Source organism: Zonotrichia leucophrys, chromosome 5, assembly GCF_028769735.1.
Source record: "Zonotrichia leucophrys gambelii isolate GWCS_2022_RI chromosome 5, RI_Zleu_2.0, whole genome shotgun sequence".
NCBI classification, from domain to species: Eukaryota; Metazoa; Chordata; class Aves; order Passeriformes; family Passerellidae; genus Zonotrichia; species Zonotrichia leucophrys.
In genome coordinates, this window is record NC_088175.1 from 48428776 (window position 1) to 48445923 (window position 17148).

The 17148-nt window shown below is 51.0% G+C and overlaps 3 protein-coding genes across 7 annotated transcripts in view; 1 reads left to right on the forward strand and 2 right to left on the reverse strand.

Annotated features, from left to right (window-relative positions):
- Positions 1-17148, forward strand: part of DNAJC17 (DnaJ heat shock protein family (Hsp40) member C17) — a 24036-nt gene continuing 6888 nt past the window's right edge. The window contains exons 1-11 of one of the 5 annotated variants that reach the window (XR_010440612.1): positions 1-213; positions 1833-1902; positions 2765-2823; positions 3533-3620; positions 3943-4025; positions 5022-5118; positions 5503-5552; positions 6068-6145; positions 7099-7228; positions 8055-8183; positions 10671-10805. Coding sequence is in view for 2 of the 5 variants with exons in the window: in XM_064715327.1 (XP_064571397.1) it covers positions 136-213; positions 1833-1902; positions 2765-2823; positions 3533-3620; positions 3943-4025; positions 5022-5118; positions 5503-5552; positions 6068-6145; positions 7099-7179; positions 8055-8183; positions 14418-14543 (939 nt within the window). In the remaining 3 variants the exon portion in view is untranslated. Of the gene's footprint in view, positions 214-1832; positions 1903-2764; positions 2824-3532; positions 3621-3942; positions 4026-5021; positions 5119-5502; positions 5553-6067; positions 6146-7098; positions 7229-8054; positions 8184-10670; positions 10806-14417; positions 14626-17148 lie in introns of those variants that run through there. The other 4 variants (XR_010440611.1, XM_064715326.1, XR_010440610.1 and 1 more) reach the window with 4 other exon arrangements.
- C5H15orf62 (chromosome 5 C15orf62 homolog) lies at positions 10631-12155 on the reverse strand. Its single transcript, XM_064715328.1, has one exon. It carries the CDS (start codon positions 12153-12155, stop codon positions 11334-11336), a length of 822 nt encoding a protein of 273 aa, XP_064571398.1. The 3' UTR covers positions 10631-11333.
- Positions 14880-17148, reverse strand: part of GCHFR (GTP cyclohydrolase I feedback regulator) — a 7558-nt gene continuing 5289 nt past the window's right edge. Inside the window, exon 3 of the mRNA XM_064715329.1 lies at positions 14880-15693. Coding sequence (XP_064571399.1) covers positions 15570-15693 — 124 coding nt within the window. The 3' untranslated portion in view covers positions 14880-15569. The remainder of the gene's footprint in view (positions 15694-17148) is intronic.

Sequence of the window (17148 nt, forward strand, 5' to 3'; positions counted from 1 at the left end):
CCCGTCTTCTGGAGCCACGCGGTGCATCACGGTGCTTGTAGTCCAACTTTCCTGGACGGCGCGTGCCGCGGCGGAGTGAGGGGACTGCATTTCCCAGCGACCGCGGCGCCAGGAGCGGAACCGGGAAGCGCGAAGATGGCGGTGGATAAGGAGCTGCTGGAGCGGGACCTCTACGGGCTGCTGGGGATCGGCGAGAAGGCGTCCGAGAAGGAGGTGAGGGGCGCGGACAGTTCGGGACTGGCTCCTTCTCTCCCCTCCATCCCTTTCCTGGTGTCCTCGGGAGCGGCGGTGCTGCTCTCCGGCGCTGAGCTCTCGAGGGGCTGCTCCGAGCGCTGCTGCGGGACCGGGGCTGGAAAACGGAAAAATCCCGTTTGTGCTGATATTGGCGTTGTCATATCCCGCTTTTACTGGAATTGGCCTCGTTCCCTCAGTTCACCCCTCAGTCCTGCGGGGCGGAACCCGCCTTTGGAGGAGGAGAGAACTGCGGGGTTGGTCTGGGACGTGTTCTCGCTTTGTTTATGTGCTTCCAGAAGGGAAATTCCCGTGTTGATCCAAAAATCCTGTTGTCAGACGTTTGTCCGAGCGCCCAGAAGTCACGTAGTTAATTTTGTAGGGTTGTAATTACACGTTTGCGGTTTTTAATTGAGTTTATTTGGTTAGTCAATACTAAACACAGGAAGGAATCTCTGAGAGAGCTGCAGAGGGGCTCGGCCAAGGGCCGGGAATAGCAGGGTAAAAAGGGAATGGCTGCCCAATGGCACACAGCGGGGTTGGGAGGGACACCGGGGAGGAATTCCGGGCTGAAATGGGAGGTTGGAGATTGGAGCCCGGCGAGGAGACTCCTCTCCCTCAGCTGGACTCTTGTGCAGGAGGTGGGACCATCTGCAGGGCTTTTCCTGCACATTCCCAATCCCGGGAGCTTTGTCCACCAGGTGGGGCCGGGACACAACTTTTCCCACTTCGTATAGCAGGGAATTGGTTGAGAGTGGGATAGAGTGCCTTCCTTTTTTTCTTCCCCCCATCCCTTTTTTTTCCTTTTCACTTTTTTCCCTCTATTTCCCCATTTCTCGTTCTCTTTACCTCTTTTATTTTTTTTTCCACTTCTCTTCTTTTCCCCGTTTGTGTTCCTTTGCCTCTTGTTTTCCTTTCCCTTTTTCGGCTCCCTTTCCCTCTTTTTGGTTCTCTTTCTGGGTTTTTTCACTTCCCCCATTTTTTTTTCATTTCCCCCTTCTTTCCTTTCCTTTCCTTTCCTTTCCTTTCCTTTCCTTTCCTTTCCTTTCCTTTCCTTTCCTTTCCTTTCCTTTCCTTTCCTTTCCTTTCCTTTCCTTTCCTTTCCTTTCCTTTCCTTTCCTTTCTTTTTCCCTTTCCCCTTTCCTTTCCCCTTTTTTCCTTTTGCCTTTTTTTTTCCTTTTGCCTTTCCTTTCCCCTTTTTTCCTTTTGCCTTTTTTTTTTTTCCTTTTGCCTTTCTCCTTTCCCCTCTTCAGTTTCCTTCCTCCCTATTTTTTTCCTCTCCCCCTTTTCCCTCTCTCTCCCCCTTTTTTTTTTCCTTCTCCCCTTTTCCTTCTCTATTTTTGTTTTTTCCTTCTCCCCTTTTTTCCCTTCCCTCCTTTTTTCCCCTCTCCCATTTTTTTTAACCTGAAGTTTAACTCCTGCAACACAAGACACCTGCAAGCCAAAACAGCTTTTAAAAGCTCCAGCTCCTTCCAGACACACCCACGTCCCGAGCCCAGCGGGTTTCCCTTGCACACAGGGATTATTTTGGGTTTCCAGGTTGCTTTTTTTGGCAGAGCCAAAGCAGTTTCTCCCCAGTGACCCCAGTGTGGCCCCTGCAGGTGAAGACAGCGTTCCGGCAGAAGGCGCTCACCTGCCACCCGGACAAGAACCCCGACAACCCCCGGGCAGGTGAGAGAGATGGGGCAGCTCTTCCTGCTGCTGTTCTCCCTTCTCCAGGCTCCTGGAAGTGCCTCTGCTTCCCTAAGTGCTGAGGGAATGGCTGGGTGGGTGTCCCTGGATGTGTTCCTCCTGTTGGTGTTAACTTTGCTTTTTAAAGCTGAACGATCCCTGCTGGGTTTAGAAACACCAGCAGTAAGTCAGTGCTGGAATTACAGCTGCAGCCTTCCAAACCTTCCCAACCTTTGCTTTGATCTGGATCTCTCACAGTCCAAACTTCACCAGCACTCCATAAATCCTTTTATCTGTGGGCAACGGGGAGTTTCAGCTGCCTGCAGGGAGGGATTGCTGTGGATGGAAGTTGTAGAATTAGCAGTTACTATGTATTTTGTGTGTCAAGACTCATAATTAATCTTTATAAAAAATAAATACAATTTGCCAATGCTTGTAATGGGACAAGAGGAAAAACTCTTAAAGGATACATGGCTGTAATGCAACAACTTCCAGTACAACATAAGCAGGACTTCTTGTTGAAGGAAAAGGACTGAGAGGGAGAATGAAATTGTGAGCTCCAGATAAATGTGGCAAGAAGGAGATATTGCAACCCAAAATAAAAATGATCAGTAAGAAAAATTAAGTTTGTGTGTTCCAAGATTTCTCTGAAAATGAAACAATCCCAGTTTTTTGTTTCTTTATTTACTCTCAAGTTTGTGTATCACCTTTGAGTTGAGTCTGGAGGTTAGCTTACAGAGTTCTTGCAGAGGTGATGTTTGTTCTTTGGAGAGACCTTCCTGCAGGAATTGTCTTTCCTGGTTCTTCCCCAGGTCCCTCAGCTGGTTTCCTTCATCTTGCCCTTCTTTCTTGTTGTTCCCAGCGGAAATTTTCCACCAGCTGTCCCAGGCCTTGGCCGTGCTCACAGATGCAGCAGCCAGGGTAAGGATGCTCCCTGGGCAAGGGTGGGATTTTGGGGTGGTGCTGGGAACTGTAATCCTGCCTGTCCTGCTCTCACAGAGCTCCTTCAATACAAATCTCAGGTGTTATTCCCCCTACTTCTCCCAAAGATCAAATCTCAGGTGCCAGGTAGAAGCTTGGAGAAAGGTGATGTTTGGGATTTGCTGCTGGGAGCAGCTCTGCCCTGAGATTCTGCCTTTAATAATGTGCTGGACTGGGGCATATCCCATTTCATAACACCATCCCTGACTGAGGAACACCAAATTCCCATGGCATCATCTGGGGCTGACAAATGAGTAATACCTGGATGCAATTCCTGAGGCTCCAAGCTCTGCTGTCTGAGGGACACAGGAGAGCTTAGAGCCTTCTGGGGCTGTGAGCAGGTGCCTGAGAACCCACTGCCCAAGGCCTAAAAGAACCTGGAAATGTCCCTGGAAAGGATAAAACCAAAAAGTGAAGAAGGAACTCTCTCCAAATTAGCTCAGGAGAGGGAAAAGTGTTGATTCCAGGTGATAAAAGCTAAAAACATGAGCTCCTCTTTTCAGGTTCTGGCAAAGCTTGTAATCCAAGAAGCAGCAGATGCTTCAGCCCTGCTGACAGGGTTTCAGTCCCTGATGTCACTGTATTCCCTGTTTTCCAGTTTCTCTCCTGGTTTCTGTAGTTTCCCACTATTGTGCTGCTTCCTTGGCAGGCAGCCTATGACAGGGTGAGGAGGGCGAAGAAGGAGGCTGCAGCAAGGACACAGAAACTCGATGAGAAGAGGAAGAAAGTAAAGCTTGGTGAGAAAAATCAAGCCCTCACCTTCTCCTGAGGTCTCCCCTAGCTGGCTGCTTGCATTTCTCCTTCCACTGGGGTCAATCCATGGAGGATGACTCTGGTTTCTTCATCCCTAGTACAGTGCAGTAGACCTGGAATCTCCTCCCACAGCCATAGCTGGGGTGGTCCTGCTCTGGGAAGGAGGGAATTAGGTCCTGCTGTGGGAATTAGGGGGTGGAGGACTGCTAAGGCTCCTTTGGTGTGTGATCTATCCATCTTCCTCTGGCCAGCAGGGAAAATTCAAGTTCTCTTTGGATTGTTTGAATTTTGTTTCTTTCTCTGCAGATCTTGAGGCCAGAGAACGGGAAGCCCAGTCCCAGGAGAATGAAGAGGAGGAGATCAGGATAACCAGATCATTAGAAGAAGAAGTAAGGATAAATTCTTAGTTCTCTCTGCTGTTTTTGAGAAGAATTGCTGGAAGTATTTCCATCCATTTCATCCATGAGATGAGGTTGTCAGGAAAATTAATCCACAAACATTAGAGGTTTATGTCCAAAAAGGAGACAGAGGAGTCCTTTGACTTTATTCCAATAAAGGAAGAGGCCATGGGGCATTCCCCTGGGGTCTCTCAAATTTTTGGAGGATGCAGCCTCCCTTTTTATCCTAATTTCCCAGCTACATCTCTCTTCTCTCTTTCCCCTTTTGCTGAGGTACTTGAGAGGTACAGACTCCCCAATACACCTGATACCAAAGATTTCCCTCTAATGTACAACCCTCCCTTTTAATTTAAAATTCTTACAGAATTTAGGGGTTTTTCTTCCCCACTGTGTCTTTCATCTTTCAATGTCTAATTTCATTTCTCAGCTAACCTAAAATTTATTTGTAAAAGCAAATATCTTTTTCCATTCATCAGTCAATAGAATCCTTCCCATTGTTTCTTTTATCTCCCAGTGCTGGTTTTATCTACCAGCAGACCCACAGCTTGTTTGTAAAGACAAATCTGCGATTCGTCTCAAGGTGCAAAAAAATCTCTGGCGAGCAGTCCTTTAACTTTTGGGATTAAAAGCAGGTGCAAAAAATCTCTGGAGAGCAGTCCTTTAACTTTTGGGATTAAAAGCAGGTGCAAAAAATCTCTGGAGAGCAGTGCATCAACCTTTGGGATTAAAAGGCTCTGTGAATCAGAGAATCCTGGAATGGTTTGAGTGGGAAGGGACCTTACAGCCCATCCAGTTCCAGCCCCTGCCATGCTCAGGGACTCCTTCCACCACACCAGGCTGCTCCTTTTGGAGCTGCCCAGGGGAACTGGCAGGAGGGGTGTCCCAGGAGATGTGTGTGAGGCTCAGGCTGTCCTTGGAAGTGTCCAGGTGGCCTTGCAGCCCTGGCTGTGTGCCTCAGGTGCCCGTGCTGTGTTCCCTGTGCCGCAGATAATCCGCCTGCGGGAGGAGGGCTCCCGGCAGCTGGAGGAGCAGCAGAGGCTGGTCAGGGAGCAGATCCGCCGGGAGAGGGAGCAGCAGAGCCGAGGTGAGCACGGGGAGCACCTGCACGTGGCCTTGGGCTCTTTGGCAGCTCTCCACCCTGAATTTTTCCAACCTTCTTGCAGGGAAAAATGCCTCAGAACATGTCTCCGGCTTTGTGTTTTTGCTGACCTGTTTCTAGCCTTGATCCTGGCAAGTCTGAGCTTCCTAAAAGGGAAAAATGATGCCATGGAGTATTTAGTCTGTGCTGCAGTTCCTGTTGCACGAGATTTTTGGGACTGGAATGGTCCAGTGGAAATCCCAAAGTGTTTCATCATATGTATGTTCTCAGGGAACAAAAATTTGTGCAAAATGCTGAGGAATTTTCACCTGTGTCCTTTCCATCTTTTCCATCTTTTTTTTTTTTTTTTTTTGCTTTTTCTCTCTTTAGGCAAGCAGGAAAGAAATGGAGCAGAATGCAAAATAACTCCTAAGCTCAAGGTAAGACATCCTTAAAAAGCTGTGTTTTGGTGAAAACTGATAGAACATGGTGGAAAAACAGAAGGGACATTTCAACCCTGGTGAGCTGGCACATCTTTTTTTATACTGGGATGTATGAATTCTGCTCCATGGAATTTGCATCATCAGGTGAACAGCTCCTGTCCCCTGTCCTTACTGTTAGAATTCCTTCCTCAGTCACCTTTTCTTTGTCTGCTCCAGATTTCTGAGCCTGGGATTGAGTTGTCTGTGCTTTAAGCACAGGGAACATCTGCTAATTACCCTGGCAGAGCCATTAGCATCCTTTCAAGTGCGATCTTTTTTTATTCCAGTGAGCAGCGTTTCTCCCTGTTCCCCAAACAGTTTGTTCCCTGTGCTCACTCCCATGCTGAGATCACTGTCTTGGCAGGCCTGGGAGTGTGGCTGGAAATAGCAGACGTGGTGAATGTGCAGGGGGGTGGGAGCTGCTGGCAGCACATCCAAAGGGGAAAAATTAACTCCTGCCGTTTGTTCCCCAGCTCAGGTGGAAATGCAGGAAGGAAGATGAAACTGGAGGGGGATACTCCAAAGATGTGCTGCTGCAGATCCTGCAAAAGGTCCTGTCTGACACTCTTCCCTGTGTGTTACTGGGTCTTCCCCTGATCCCAGTGCTGTAAGAATAGTGAGTTCTGGGAAGCTGCATATCACAGAATCATGGAGTGGTTTGGGTGGGAAGGGACCTTAAAAATGATTCAGTTCCACCCCTTGCCACAGGCAGGGACACTTTCCTCTAGACCAAGTTGCTCCAAGCCCTGTCCAACCCAGCCTTGGACACTTCCAGGGATGGGGCAGCCACAGCTTCTCTGGGCACCTGTGCCGGGGCCTCAGCACCCTCACAGGGAAGGATTTTATCCTAATCTAATCTGAACAGGTAATCTGAACTAAAGAGCTGGTTTGAAGCCATTCCCTGTGTCCTGTCACTCCATGCCCTTGTAAGCTGGAGTGGTTAATTTCCTTCCCTGTTCAGCTTTCTTATGCAATTTTCAGAGCTCATCAGCATGATCGTGGAGTCATTAAGGTTGGAAAAGATCTCTTAAATTATCAAATCCAACCTTTGAACCAAGTTGGATCCTTTGATCCCTAAGCTGGGAGCTGTTTCCCAGTAGAACAACTGCAAGCTCTTCCCACTGGATGCCTCCTGCCCACTTAGTCTGGCTCTGTGGTTGTGGTGCACTCATCCTTCACTTGAAGCACTCCAGATCCCTGCTGTGGCAAGTGCAGAGACAGGCACAGACAGGCCTTTGCTCTGATCAATCCCACCCTGGCCTCCTTTCCCTCTGAGCTCAGCAGCCCTCTTGCACTGGGAGCTAAGTGTGTAGCTCCATGCCTTCCCAGATTATTTCCTGGAGGGACAGAAATGTGGGATTAGTGGAGGCAGGACAGAAATGGTGACAGCTCAAGCCTCATGTCTGTGAAAACACATGTTTTCTCTTTGTGTTCATTTGAGAACTGAACTTGACATCTCCCCTGGCTCTGTAATTAACTTCCCTTCCTTTCTTTCTTCCCACAGTATGGTGATGTGCTCAATTTGTTGATCTCCAGCAGGAAGAGTGGCAGTGCAGTGGTGGAATTTGCCACGGTGAAGGCAGCTGTGAGTGTGCAGAGCCCCTGCTGGCTGTGCTGGGGGTGGCACAGGACAGGTGACAGCCAGGACACTGCCCTGTCATTATGGCAGTGGAGAAGGGTAATGAGAGTCAAAAGGCACGGAGGGAGTGGCACAGCTGCAGGCACAAACCCAGAGATCAGGCACATAAACAGGTTGTGCATGGAACAGGCTGAGGGAGGAGGCACTGCCTTAAAAATCAGGCACTGAGCACTTACTCAGCTCCCTCTGAAGGTGAAATGCCTTGGAGTTGGGCTTATGTGTTTTGGAGGTGATAACAGGCATTTGCAGTGAAAAACAAACCAAAATGTCTTGACTCACTGTGAGTTATAATAATTCATGTGGCTGTGGGAGCAAAAGTCATCAGTTATCCTGAATTTCAGTAGTTCCATGAGCTTGGGCTGTATGAGAGTTTCCTTGCTAGCTTTTCTTTCACTCATATCCAAATGATAAAACCCCCCAGAACTGTGTGTGACCTGTATATCAAAAGTGCTGGCAGGGCTATGGACCATAGAGGTGCTTCTCATGTAGGGCAGCTGTGAAATCTGAGTCATGGTATGGTTTGGGTTGGAAAGATCCTTAAAATCTTACAGAGTGGAACCACAGAATGGTTTGGATTTGAAGGGACCTTAAAAGACCATCCATTTCAAGTCCCCAGTCATGGGCAGGGACACCATCCATAATCCCAGGTTGCTCCAAGCCCCTTCCAGCTTGGCCTTGGACACTTCCAGAGACAGGTCTTGCTTGTGCCCTGCTTGGCCTTGAGGCCATTCTGAGATGGGAGCATGATTCTTAGGGACTTGTGAGGGGAGGGAGTGGGCTCTGAAATTCAGGTGGTGATGGAAGGGTGTTTTCCCTGCCAGGAGATGGCTGTGAAGAATGAGGTTGGCCTGCTAAATAACCCCCTGAAGATTTCCTGGCTGGAGGGCCAGCCCCAGAGCCGCCCCAGCACCGTCCTCCCCGACAGCAGCAGCCAGCCCAGGAGCTCACAGGTAAGGAGATGGAAATCCTGGAACAACCTACATCTCAGAGTGCTGTCAGATAGCAGCTCTTGGGGCCAGGCCTGGCTTTCCCAGCAGCCCTTTCTGTGCTGGATCAGTGGCTTTCTAAAGGACCTCCTGCCTGGGCAGCAGCACACTGGGAGCTGTTTGCATCTTCACACATTCCCTTCCTCTCAAGTGAAGAACAAAGAATGTTCCTTGCTCAGCCCAAAGCCTCCAGTGCCATTCTGATGGGATTTTTGGAATCCTCTGAGTGAGAGCTGCTGAAAGTTCCTTTGGAGAGTCTTGGTTGCTCACTGCATTCCCAGGAGGAGGAAGCTTCAGTGCTGGAAGCAAACCTCTATTCTTAGGATCTGCAGGAGCAATATCAAGCTAAATACCCTTTTGTGTGTTCACTCCCTAAATATTTTAAGCTTGTGAGATAGTTCAGTGCATTCACTCTCTTGATGTTTCTTTAAGTATTTTATTTATATTATTTGTAATTATGCATCAAACCCCCTGATTGTTATCCTGTCCATGTAGGACCAGGGAGAGCCCTGCAGCCACAGGAGAGTCTCCAGAGTGTTAGGAAGGGAACTGGGACAAAAAGCAGAATCCAAAACATGTTATTTGAGAATTTCTCACTAGCAGAGAGTGTGAACTGGCTCATTCCTACCAAGGGGGTTGCTGGTGCAGTTGGAGCTTTGGTAGTGGATTCCAGCTTCTGTGGGTTCAGATCCCTGAGTTTGTCTTGGCCTGTTTCCATGCCCAGAGCTTGTTAGTGTGGAAGTGCAGCGTCTGCCTGCGGTGCAGGATTAGTGTGGTGGGGCAGCAGGGAGAGCAGGAAAGCAGCACACACAGTGCTGGTGATTCACCTCTGCCCAGCACAGCTCCTCAATCCCACCTGGCTCTGGCAGTGCTGAGGAGCTGCTGCCAGGGACCTGCATCCTGCCCAGGAGCTGCACAGCTGGTGCTTTGCTGTCCTCTCTGCTGCTTTCAGCTGTAGGAAGCTGCACTTTCTGGGATTGCACTGCAGCCTTGCATCTCCTAGCTGCTCTCTTTCCTGTTTTTCCTTGTTCCCACTCCAGACCCTCCCCAAATCCTCCTGCTGCATCCACTGGGATGCTCCTAAAACCTGCAATGTGTTTGCAGCTCCTCCTGGCTGATCTGCTTCCAGCTGACTTAGTTTGTGCTCTCCAGTTCAGGAGTGTGCAGAGTGAGCTCCCAGATCCCTGTTCCCTCTGCCTCTTCCCCTCACACCCAGCCTGGCTTCCCAGGCACCAGGCTCCACGTTCTTGCTTCCAGGCTGCACTTACCTCATTCTGATTTAAGCTGCCCTTGCTTCCTATTCACTCCTCCCCTCTGTTTTTGTCTGAATCCACCCCCAGTTTGTTCCCACTCTGTGCAAAAGCAGCTCCTCTGCTGCTCTGCTTCAGGAAACAGCCCAAGCCTGCAGTGTTCTCATGGCAACACGCTCACTACTCATCCTCTGCTCCCTGTCTGGGACAGGCAGCCAGTACTCCCTGCCTGGGAGAGCCAGCCAGGACCTGAGAGCCAAAATCCACGGGTAAAGGACAGCCAGACCCCAGGCAGGGGGTTTGGGAGCAGTTCCCAGGTGGAAGCTGCTCATTTTCCACAGCTTTGTTGTCTCCTACAGAAACAGGTGCACGTTGTGCAGCAGTTCCTGGAGAGCTGCTGCAGCCAAGCAGGCTCCAGTTGCCCTTGGAATTCAAAAGCTGTGGCTTGGACACCATTACTCCAGGCTATTGAGAGCAGTGGCTGTGTGATGGTTCAAAGCACACAGTGGCTGCAGAGAGCTTGTTTTGCCATTCCAACAGCATGCAGTGCTCAGTTTTGGGAAGATTTTCCCTGCTCCTGCACTGGAATCTCCCTGCCAGGGCTCCTCAGCCATTCAGCCCTGAGAAAAGCCTCCTGCCTGGTGTTCTTGTACCTGTTCTAAGCTCCTTCAGAGGTTTCAGAGGGTTTATTTCATATTATCTGACTTTGGGAGGTGAATCTCACACGGTAAGAGGCAGCTGTGCCTTCCTTGGAGTGTCCCTGCACTTTGCTGTGGCCACTTCCAAAGCTCCTGGTGATCTGGGGCATGGAGGTTTTTTAATTGTTTTTTAAAAGAGCCCTAATAGTCAAAAAGCTAAGAACTGGTAGTTTCTTTTAGCAGTTTGTCCTGGTGCTGCCCAAAATGTTCTCAGCCTGGCAGAGCCTTTCCCACTGTCCAGCTCAGGGTGGGCAGCTGTTGCTGTCTTGCCCTGAGCTCACCTCAGGGGAAAATCAAGTCCCTGTTCCCTCTGTCCTTCCCTCAGAGCCACACAGGTGTCCCACCCCCACCATAAAACCCTGCAGTGCCAGGGAGGATGGGCCTGGGCCACTCCAGATACCCTGTGCTCCTGGTGCCTGGGATTTCTGTGGCTTGTTCCCAAGGAAATGAGGCAACCAGACACTTCCAGTCACAGATACATTTATTCTTCTATGTCTGTACAGCTGGGAGCTCAGTGCATGCGTGAGGCAGCAGTGTCAGAGACACCTCTTCTGCCAGGAGGATAAATCCACTGCTGGTGCTGTATCAGGAGCCTACTTGGATGCTTACCTGGCTGGGAGTGCTACCTGCACTGGAGTTAAGGGAAAAGAAACCCACAAAGAGGAAGAGAAAAAACGGAGGAACAGCTTTGAGCTTTCACATCCAAACATGGTGGGAGGAGAAGCCCCAGTTCCCGTCTCTCAGCCCTCAAAGCTTTGGCTTCGGGGTGCAGTGCTGCTGCCTCCTTGCAGGCTGCCTGCTGTTCCACAAGTGATCCATGCCAAATCCCTGTGTGTCCCTGCCCCACAGTGTCACATCCCCAAAATAAGTCTTTCCCAAGAAGTGCCAGTCTTCCCTGAGGATGGGACGCGCAGTCCGGAGTGGGAAATTCCCGGGGTGGAGAGCGGAAAGTTGGCCATGAGACAGCAGACGGTGCTCTCACCTGAGCACAGAGCTCTGCTCCAGAGGATTCCTTGGCAAGGACAGGGATGCTCTGTGGTGGGTGAGGCGAGGACAACAAAACAGGCCACACACAACGGGCATGCTCCAGTATCCTTCCTCCTGCTGGAACGGGAGGAACTGGCAGCAGCAGTGAGTAACTGGGATGTGATGGACAAAGAATACCTTCAAATGGCGTAATCCCTCGGGTTCTGTTTCCTGAGGGTCTGCAGCACGTCCTCGAGGAGAGATAGCCCCAAATCCACTTTGAAGGACAGGAAGGGGTCAGCCAGCTCAGGAAGAGTGGTGCTGCTGGGGAGACCTGCCTCTGAGGTGCCGTGGTCCGTAGCCTGGTCCTTGTGCGTGGGAGTGCCTTTGTGGTACGGAGCGGCGTCGGAAAAGGAGAGGTCGGAGTGGGAATCTGTGCGGTCGATGATGTTGGGGCAGCTGGAACTGTCCAGGTACAGCCGGGGAGGCTTGGGAGGGGCTTGTGCCTTGGCCAGGTTCTGCTCGCTCTGACAGGACAGGTACTCAGACTTGTCCTTCAGATCCCTCAAGCCTTCCCTCTTCTGGCCGTCCGTGTCCAGAGTGTGGCTGTTCTGGTTCAGGATGATGACTTGGTTGCCCAGCTTTTTGTGCCTCCTGAGGGAGAAGCGCCGGAAGAAGGTGGTGGACTTGAGGGACCCCCTGCGCCAAGTATCCATGGTGAGGAAAGGCAGCGAGGAGCAGGAATGCTGGCTCCTCACAGGCAGGAGCCCAGGGATCAGCAGAGAGCCACGCAACAGGATCAACCTCTTCCTGCCCCGTTCCTGGAGCTGCAAGGAGCACAGAGAGGCTGGTAGTGCAGGAAATGCAAACTCCACGCCGTGGCAAGGAGCACTCGGCTTGTCTGGGATCTGAAGGAGTCTCCCCCTGGAGTGGAGAGGAGCGGCAGGCGGTGTGTGAGCGAGCTCGTTAAACGTGTGCTGCGGCTCCGGGCTGGTGGGGAACAGCAGAGGCACAGTCACCATGAGAACAGATCTAATCTGGCATCTAGAACAGAAGGGCACTCGGGTGCCATGGTAACCAGGCACCTTCTGAGGAGGGGCACCGCCGGAAAAGCGCCGTGGGTGGCTGGGAACGAGACGGTGACTCAGTCCCACCGAAGGAACCCAGGGAATACGGGAGAAGGGGGATGAAGAAAGCGACAGTGCAGGAGACAACGCTGGGAGAACGGAGTGCAGGAGAGACTTACACTCTGTTGGAGCAGCCAGGAGCCCTGGAGCGGAGAGGAGAAGCTGCTGGAGAACTCAGAGACCAGGATGAAGAAGCAAGTCCAGGAAGAACTCAGCCAGAAGTCCAGGAATTCAGCCAGGTTGGACCCAGAATGCCAAAACTCCCCAGCTCTGCCGCCGCCGTCCCTTCATGTGCCACCCGTCGCTGCTTCCCGGGCTGCGGCTCCCTGCGTGGATGTGTTTGTTTTGAGCCAAGCCCTTGCTGAGTCAGCCACGTCAGAAACTGGGTTTCACTCCATTGGTAATTGCCAGGATTGCAGGAAATAGGTGTGTGGAGTGGTGGAGCCTCAGCCCACGCTCAGGCAGCCGGGAGCACGTGCTGGGAGCCCACCTGGAGATCAGGCTGTTCTTCCTCCTGCCACTCCGAGGGCTCCTTGTGTCAGCAGAGCTCCCAAGCAAGGCTGCAAATAATTTCCTGGCTGTTTTAAATTATAATCCCAGCATGAGGTGGGGCTTCAGGTTTGTGTGGGTGATTCATCTGCACAAGTCTCAGGCAGCCTCTTCCATCCAGCCCAGCAAATTCCTGGGGTTGGTGGATGGGACTTGGAAGGATCCTGGCTGAGGGCTGCTGATACCATCGGTGCTTTCTCAGACACTGCTGCTGCCAGTACCCAAAGGTCATTTTGCTTAGGTAGCTCCTAAGACACCAATTAGACTCTTAATTTCCCTCTTGATGTTCCTTATCTGTTGTGGGCTTTCATTGTGTCCTTGCAGCTGGAGGAACCACTTTGCTGGCACAGGATAAGAATAAGGAATTGCACTCGCCCATATTTCCATGCAGAGATTTATTTAGGCATTCTATTGCCTTTGTATCCCTTCTGCTTCCTAAGAAATCCTTCAATATCTGGAGAAGCTGTGGCTGCCCCATCCCTGAAAATGTCCAAAACCAGGCTGGAGCAGCCTGGGCTAGTGGAAAGTGTCCCTGCCCATGGCACGAGGTTGGAACCAAATGATGTTTGGAATCCCTTCACTCCCAAACCATTCTGGGATTCTGTGATTCTCTGTGATCACCAATTAACCCGCTTCCTAGAAAAAGGAATACTAAGGGGTTTTTTTCCCATTCACCTTCTGTCAAGAAACTCTTATTTCCACCTGAACTGTCAAGGAATGAGCTGGATGTTTCCAAGCCTTGCAGTGCTTTCATACCTCCAAAATAGCACGGCCACCTACTAGTGTGGAATGGCTTTGGGAGCAGCGCCAAAGCACCGGAGCAGCTGTCATCTGCTGCCCACGTTCATTAGGCAGAGTCTGCAATCAACTGCCTTGACGTGACAGTTGCTGCCACACGCAGCAGGGAGGCTCTGGGAGCTTTGGGAAACTCTTCCATTCCTGTGTCAGGTTTGGGAACATCCCTGGTGGTTTTCTTTCTGCTTCTGCTTAGAATCGGGGAATTGTTTGTGGTGGAAAAATCATGGAATAGTTTGGGTGGGAAGGGACCTTAAAGTCCATCCCAGGGCAGGGACACCTTCCACTATCCCAGGTTGTTCCAAGTCCTGTCCAACCTGGCTTGGAACACTTCCAGGGATCCAGGGGCAGCACAGCTTCCCAGCTTCTCTGGGCAACCTTTGCCAAGGCCTCAGCGTTGTCAGGCAGTTGGAAGTTAGTCACTTCCGTGACTCATCCACAAAGGACTGATTTTTTTATGGCATTAGCCTTTGTAACAGGTGAAGTGTATGCTGGACTTCGGGCACCAACGTTGTAGGTGCAGAGTGATCTTGTAATCCAAAATAATTCCCCATTCAGCCTCATGGAATGCTGGCTCCATGTCTGTCCTGCTTTCCTTACCAACCACAGTCATTGCTGGTTATTTTTAATAATCATTTTAATAACAATTCCTGGTTATTTCCTGTAGCCAGGCAGCTTTCACCCACCTCACCCAATTTCTGTGGGATCAAACCATTTCCTGCCTGGAATGCTGGTGTTGTGAGGGGGTTTTGGGGAACTCTGGGAGTCTGTCCTGCCCCTGATGGGTTGTCTGTCTTTCCTGCTCCCTCCCAGGCATCGGTGGTGTCGGAGCGGGACTACGAGAGCCTGGTGATGATGAGGATGCGCCAGGCGGCCGAGAGGCAGCAGCTCATCGAGCAGCTCCAGCGGGAAGACGAGGAGGAAAAGTCCCACACTTAGCATGAGAGTATGGATTCTTCCCACCCCTCATCCCCTCAGAGCTGTTTCTTTATTTAAGTCAATAAACCTCCTTTTTTCTAAAGGTATTGTGGGAATGGAAACTCCCAGGGATTGCAGACCTTATCCCATTCCAGGTTTGGGGAAGGAATCGCTGCCTGAGGTTCACAGAGTGCAGGTGTTACCCTGTCAGTGTGTGTGCCCAGAGCAGCTGCCCCATCCCATGGGACAAGGTGTGAGAGGTGCCCTCAGAACACCAAAGCCTGGAGATTTTAATTCCTGAAAGCTCATTCAGAGGGACTTGGCAACAGCTTTAAACAGCCCACAGCAGGACATTGGTCTCTTTGGAGCAATGTTTTATTATGTTTTATTGGTGTTACTCCCATAGCAGGATCCATTCACAGTCCCAAACATTCCAGCAGTGTTGGGATTAGGGCCTGCACCTGGAATAGTCACACAACACCATTTTCTGTGTTATTTTGGGAATCCCATGTTAGGCTTGCATGGCAGTCTGGGATCTGGAAGTTCTGTGGTGCTGCTGAGATGGAAGTGGGCCTTGCTGCCAAGGGAAGGGATTCTCAGAGCCTTGGGAGTAGGTTTAGTGGTTCCCTCTTGGATTTCAGGGATGAGATGGGATGGTGTCCATGCTTGCTGTCCCTCCCTAACCCCCTGACCCAGGAGAAGGCAGGCAAACAGGGCTGTTACTGAGCTTCCTCCAGGGCATGCTGAATGCATGATTAAAATGTAAAAAGCTGGAATTTGCCAGACTGCCATCCCACTGAAGGCAGAGCTGGAGCCATCTGTTACTTCTGCCAGCTTCTGGGCATACCTTCCTTCCCCTGCTCTCGGGAAACAGAACAGGGATGGCAAAATTCCATTGGGTCCAGCTCTGCCTCTGCGCCGTTCCTCCCCTGCCCGAGTGCCTGGAGTCTGGGACAGGAAGGAATTCGAGGGGGAAAGTTTGCTGCCAGTCCTTTAAGGTGATCTCCAGCAGGATGTGGTCCAGGTGGAAGGCATGGTTCTCCCTGGCTATTCCCTGTGGAGGCACCAGACCAGGGTCTGGCCCACACCGGTCATGCTGACCACGCGGTAGCCGAGGCTCTCCAGCTTGTCCAGGACCACGCGCGGAGCGTCGTTCACGTAGTACTCACAGCTGCAGCCAGGAGAGATAGGAATGAGGTGAGCTGGGGAGGAAGAGATGGGGATTTCCTGCTGGAAGTGAGCCTGCCTCGCTCCTGATCCCTCTAAGACCAGCGGCCACACCTGGCACAGGCGTGTGTGACACAGGGCCTCGGTTAACCCCGGGGGAAGGCACAGCCCCAGGGGCCAAACCACAGGAATCCTGTCCAGGAGGGAAGGATCAGGTTGAATGGGAATGTGGCTCAGGGGCTGGTGTCCAGAGCCACATGCTGCTCGGTAACTGGGCTGACCCTGCAGCAGAGGGTTCACAGGTAAACACAGTGAGCACATTTTTAGCATACCTAGGAATTCATGGAGGAAGAGAGGAGAAATGATTCAGGAATGAAATCTCAATGCTCTACCCATGGCAGAGTATGTCTGTGAGATGGGTGGGTTTGAGAGACTGTTAGAATTTGGGGACTGGAACAAAGTGATGCTTTCAGGCAGGTGGGAAACCTTTGGAAAGCCAGTAGTCATCCATCCTGCATGGATGTGCCAGGCAAGGTGGGCCCAAGCTCCTCTGTTCCAGCAGTGCCTGGGAGCTCACACTGGGATCCTTGTCCAGCTCTGATTCCCCAGTGGTTTGTGCTGGCTGTGTGCCTGGAGCAGAAGGTGTCCCACATTCCTACCCCTCTATCCCAGAAGCTCCAGGGCTGTGACACTGCTCCCCAGTGAAGAGACCAGGCACAGACTGGGATGAATTGGCTGGGGACAGCTGAGCTGAGCTGAGCTGGCCAGTGGGACCTTTGGCACTGGATGTGCCAGCCTCTCCTCTGCCATGACTTTGGGATAAGGCCCAGAGCAGCTCAGCTGTAGCTGACTCACAGTGCTGGATAAGCAGATAATGATGGGCTGCAGGATCACTGGGGATCCTGTTTGGGCACCTGAACAAAGCTTCTCCTGCTTTTCCTACTAATAATGATAAAAAAAGATCCAAAAGCCTTTCCAAAGCTTCTCCTGCTTGGATTTCAGACCCATGCTGGAGCTGGGAGTGCTTTAAAGCATGAAATAACCTGAGATGTGAGAGATTTTCCAGTTTCTCAAGACAGACTGTACTTGGCTGTAATTATAGATGTGGTGTAAAGATAATGTGCATTATTATAAGTGTCTTTGAAGTCTGTTCTTTCTCCAGGAGGGTTGCCACATAGCCTTCAGATTCGCAGTGGGAGCTAGTAAATATTATTCCCACTATTCAGAGGAAGTAGCAGAGGCTACTTCCTCTGAATACTACGGGATTTGTAGAAACCTAAAAAACTGAGTAGCTGAGCTAAAAGCAGGAGGTAAGAGTTCCCAGGGCTTTATCCCAGCTGTGTGTTGAGGGAAATGAAGAATGCACACCGTGGGTATCAGATCTGCTGCTGTCTCCATGTGCATCCAGTCGGGATGGAAGGGCTGGGATACCTGCAAAGCCTTTTCTTCCAGGTAAATC

Excerpts from the sequence above, each read along its gene's own strand:
- C5H15orf62 (XM_064715328.1), bottom strand. The coding sequence starts at position 12,155 with ATGGTGACTGTGCCTCTGCTGTTCCCCACCAGCCCGGAGCCGCAGCAC.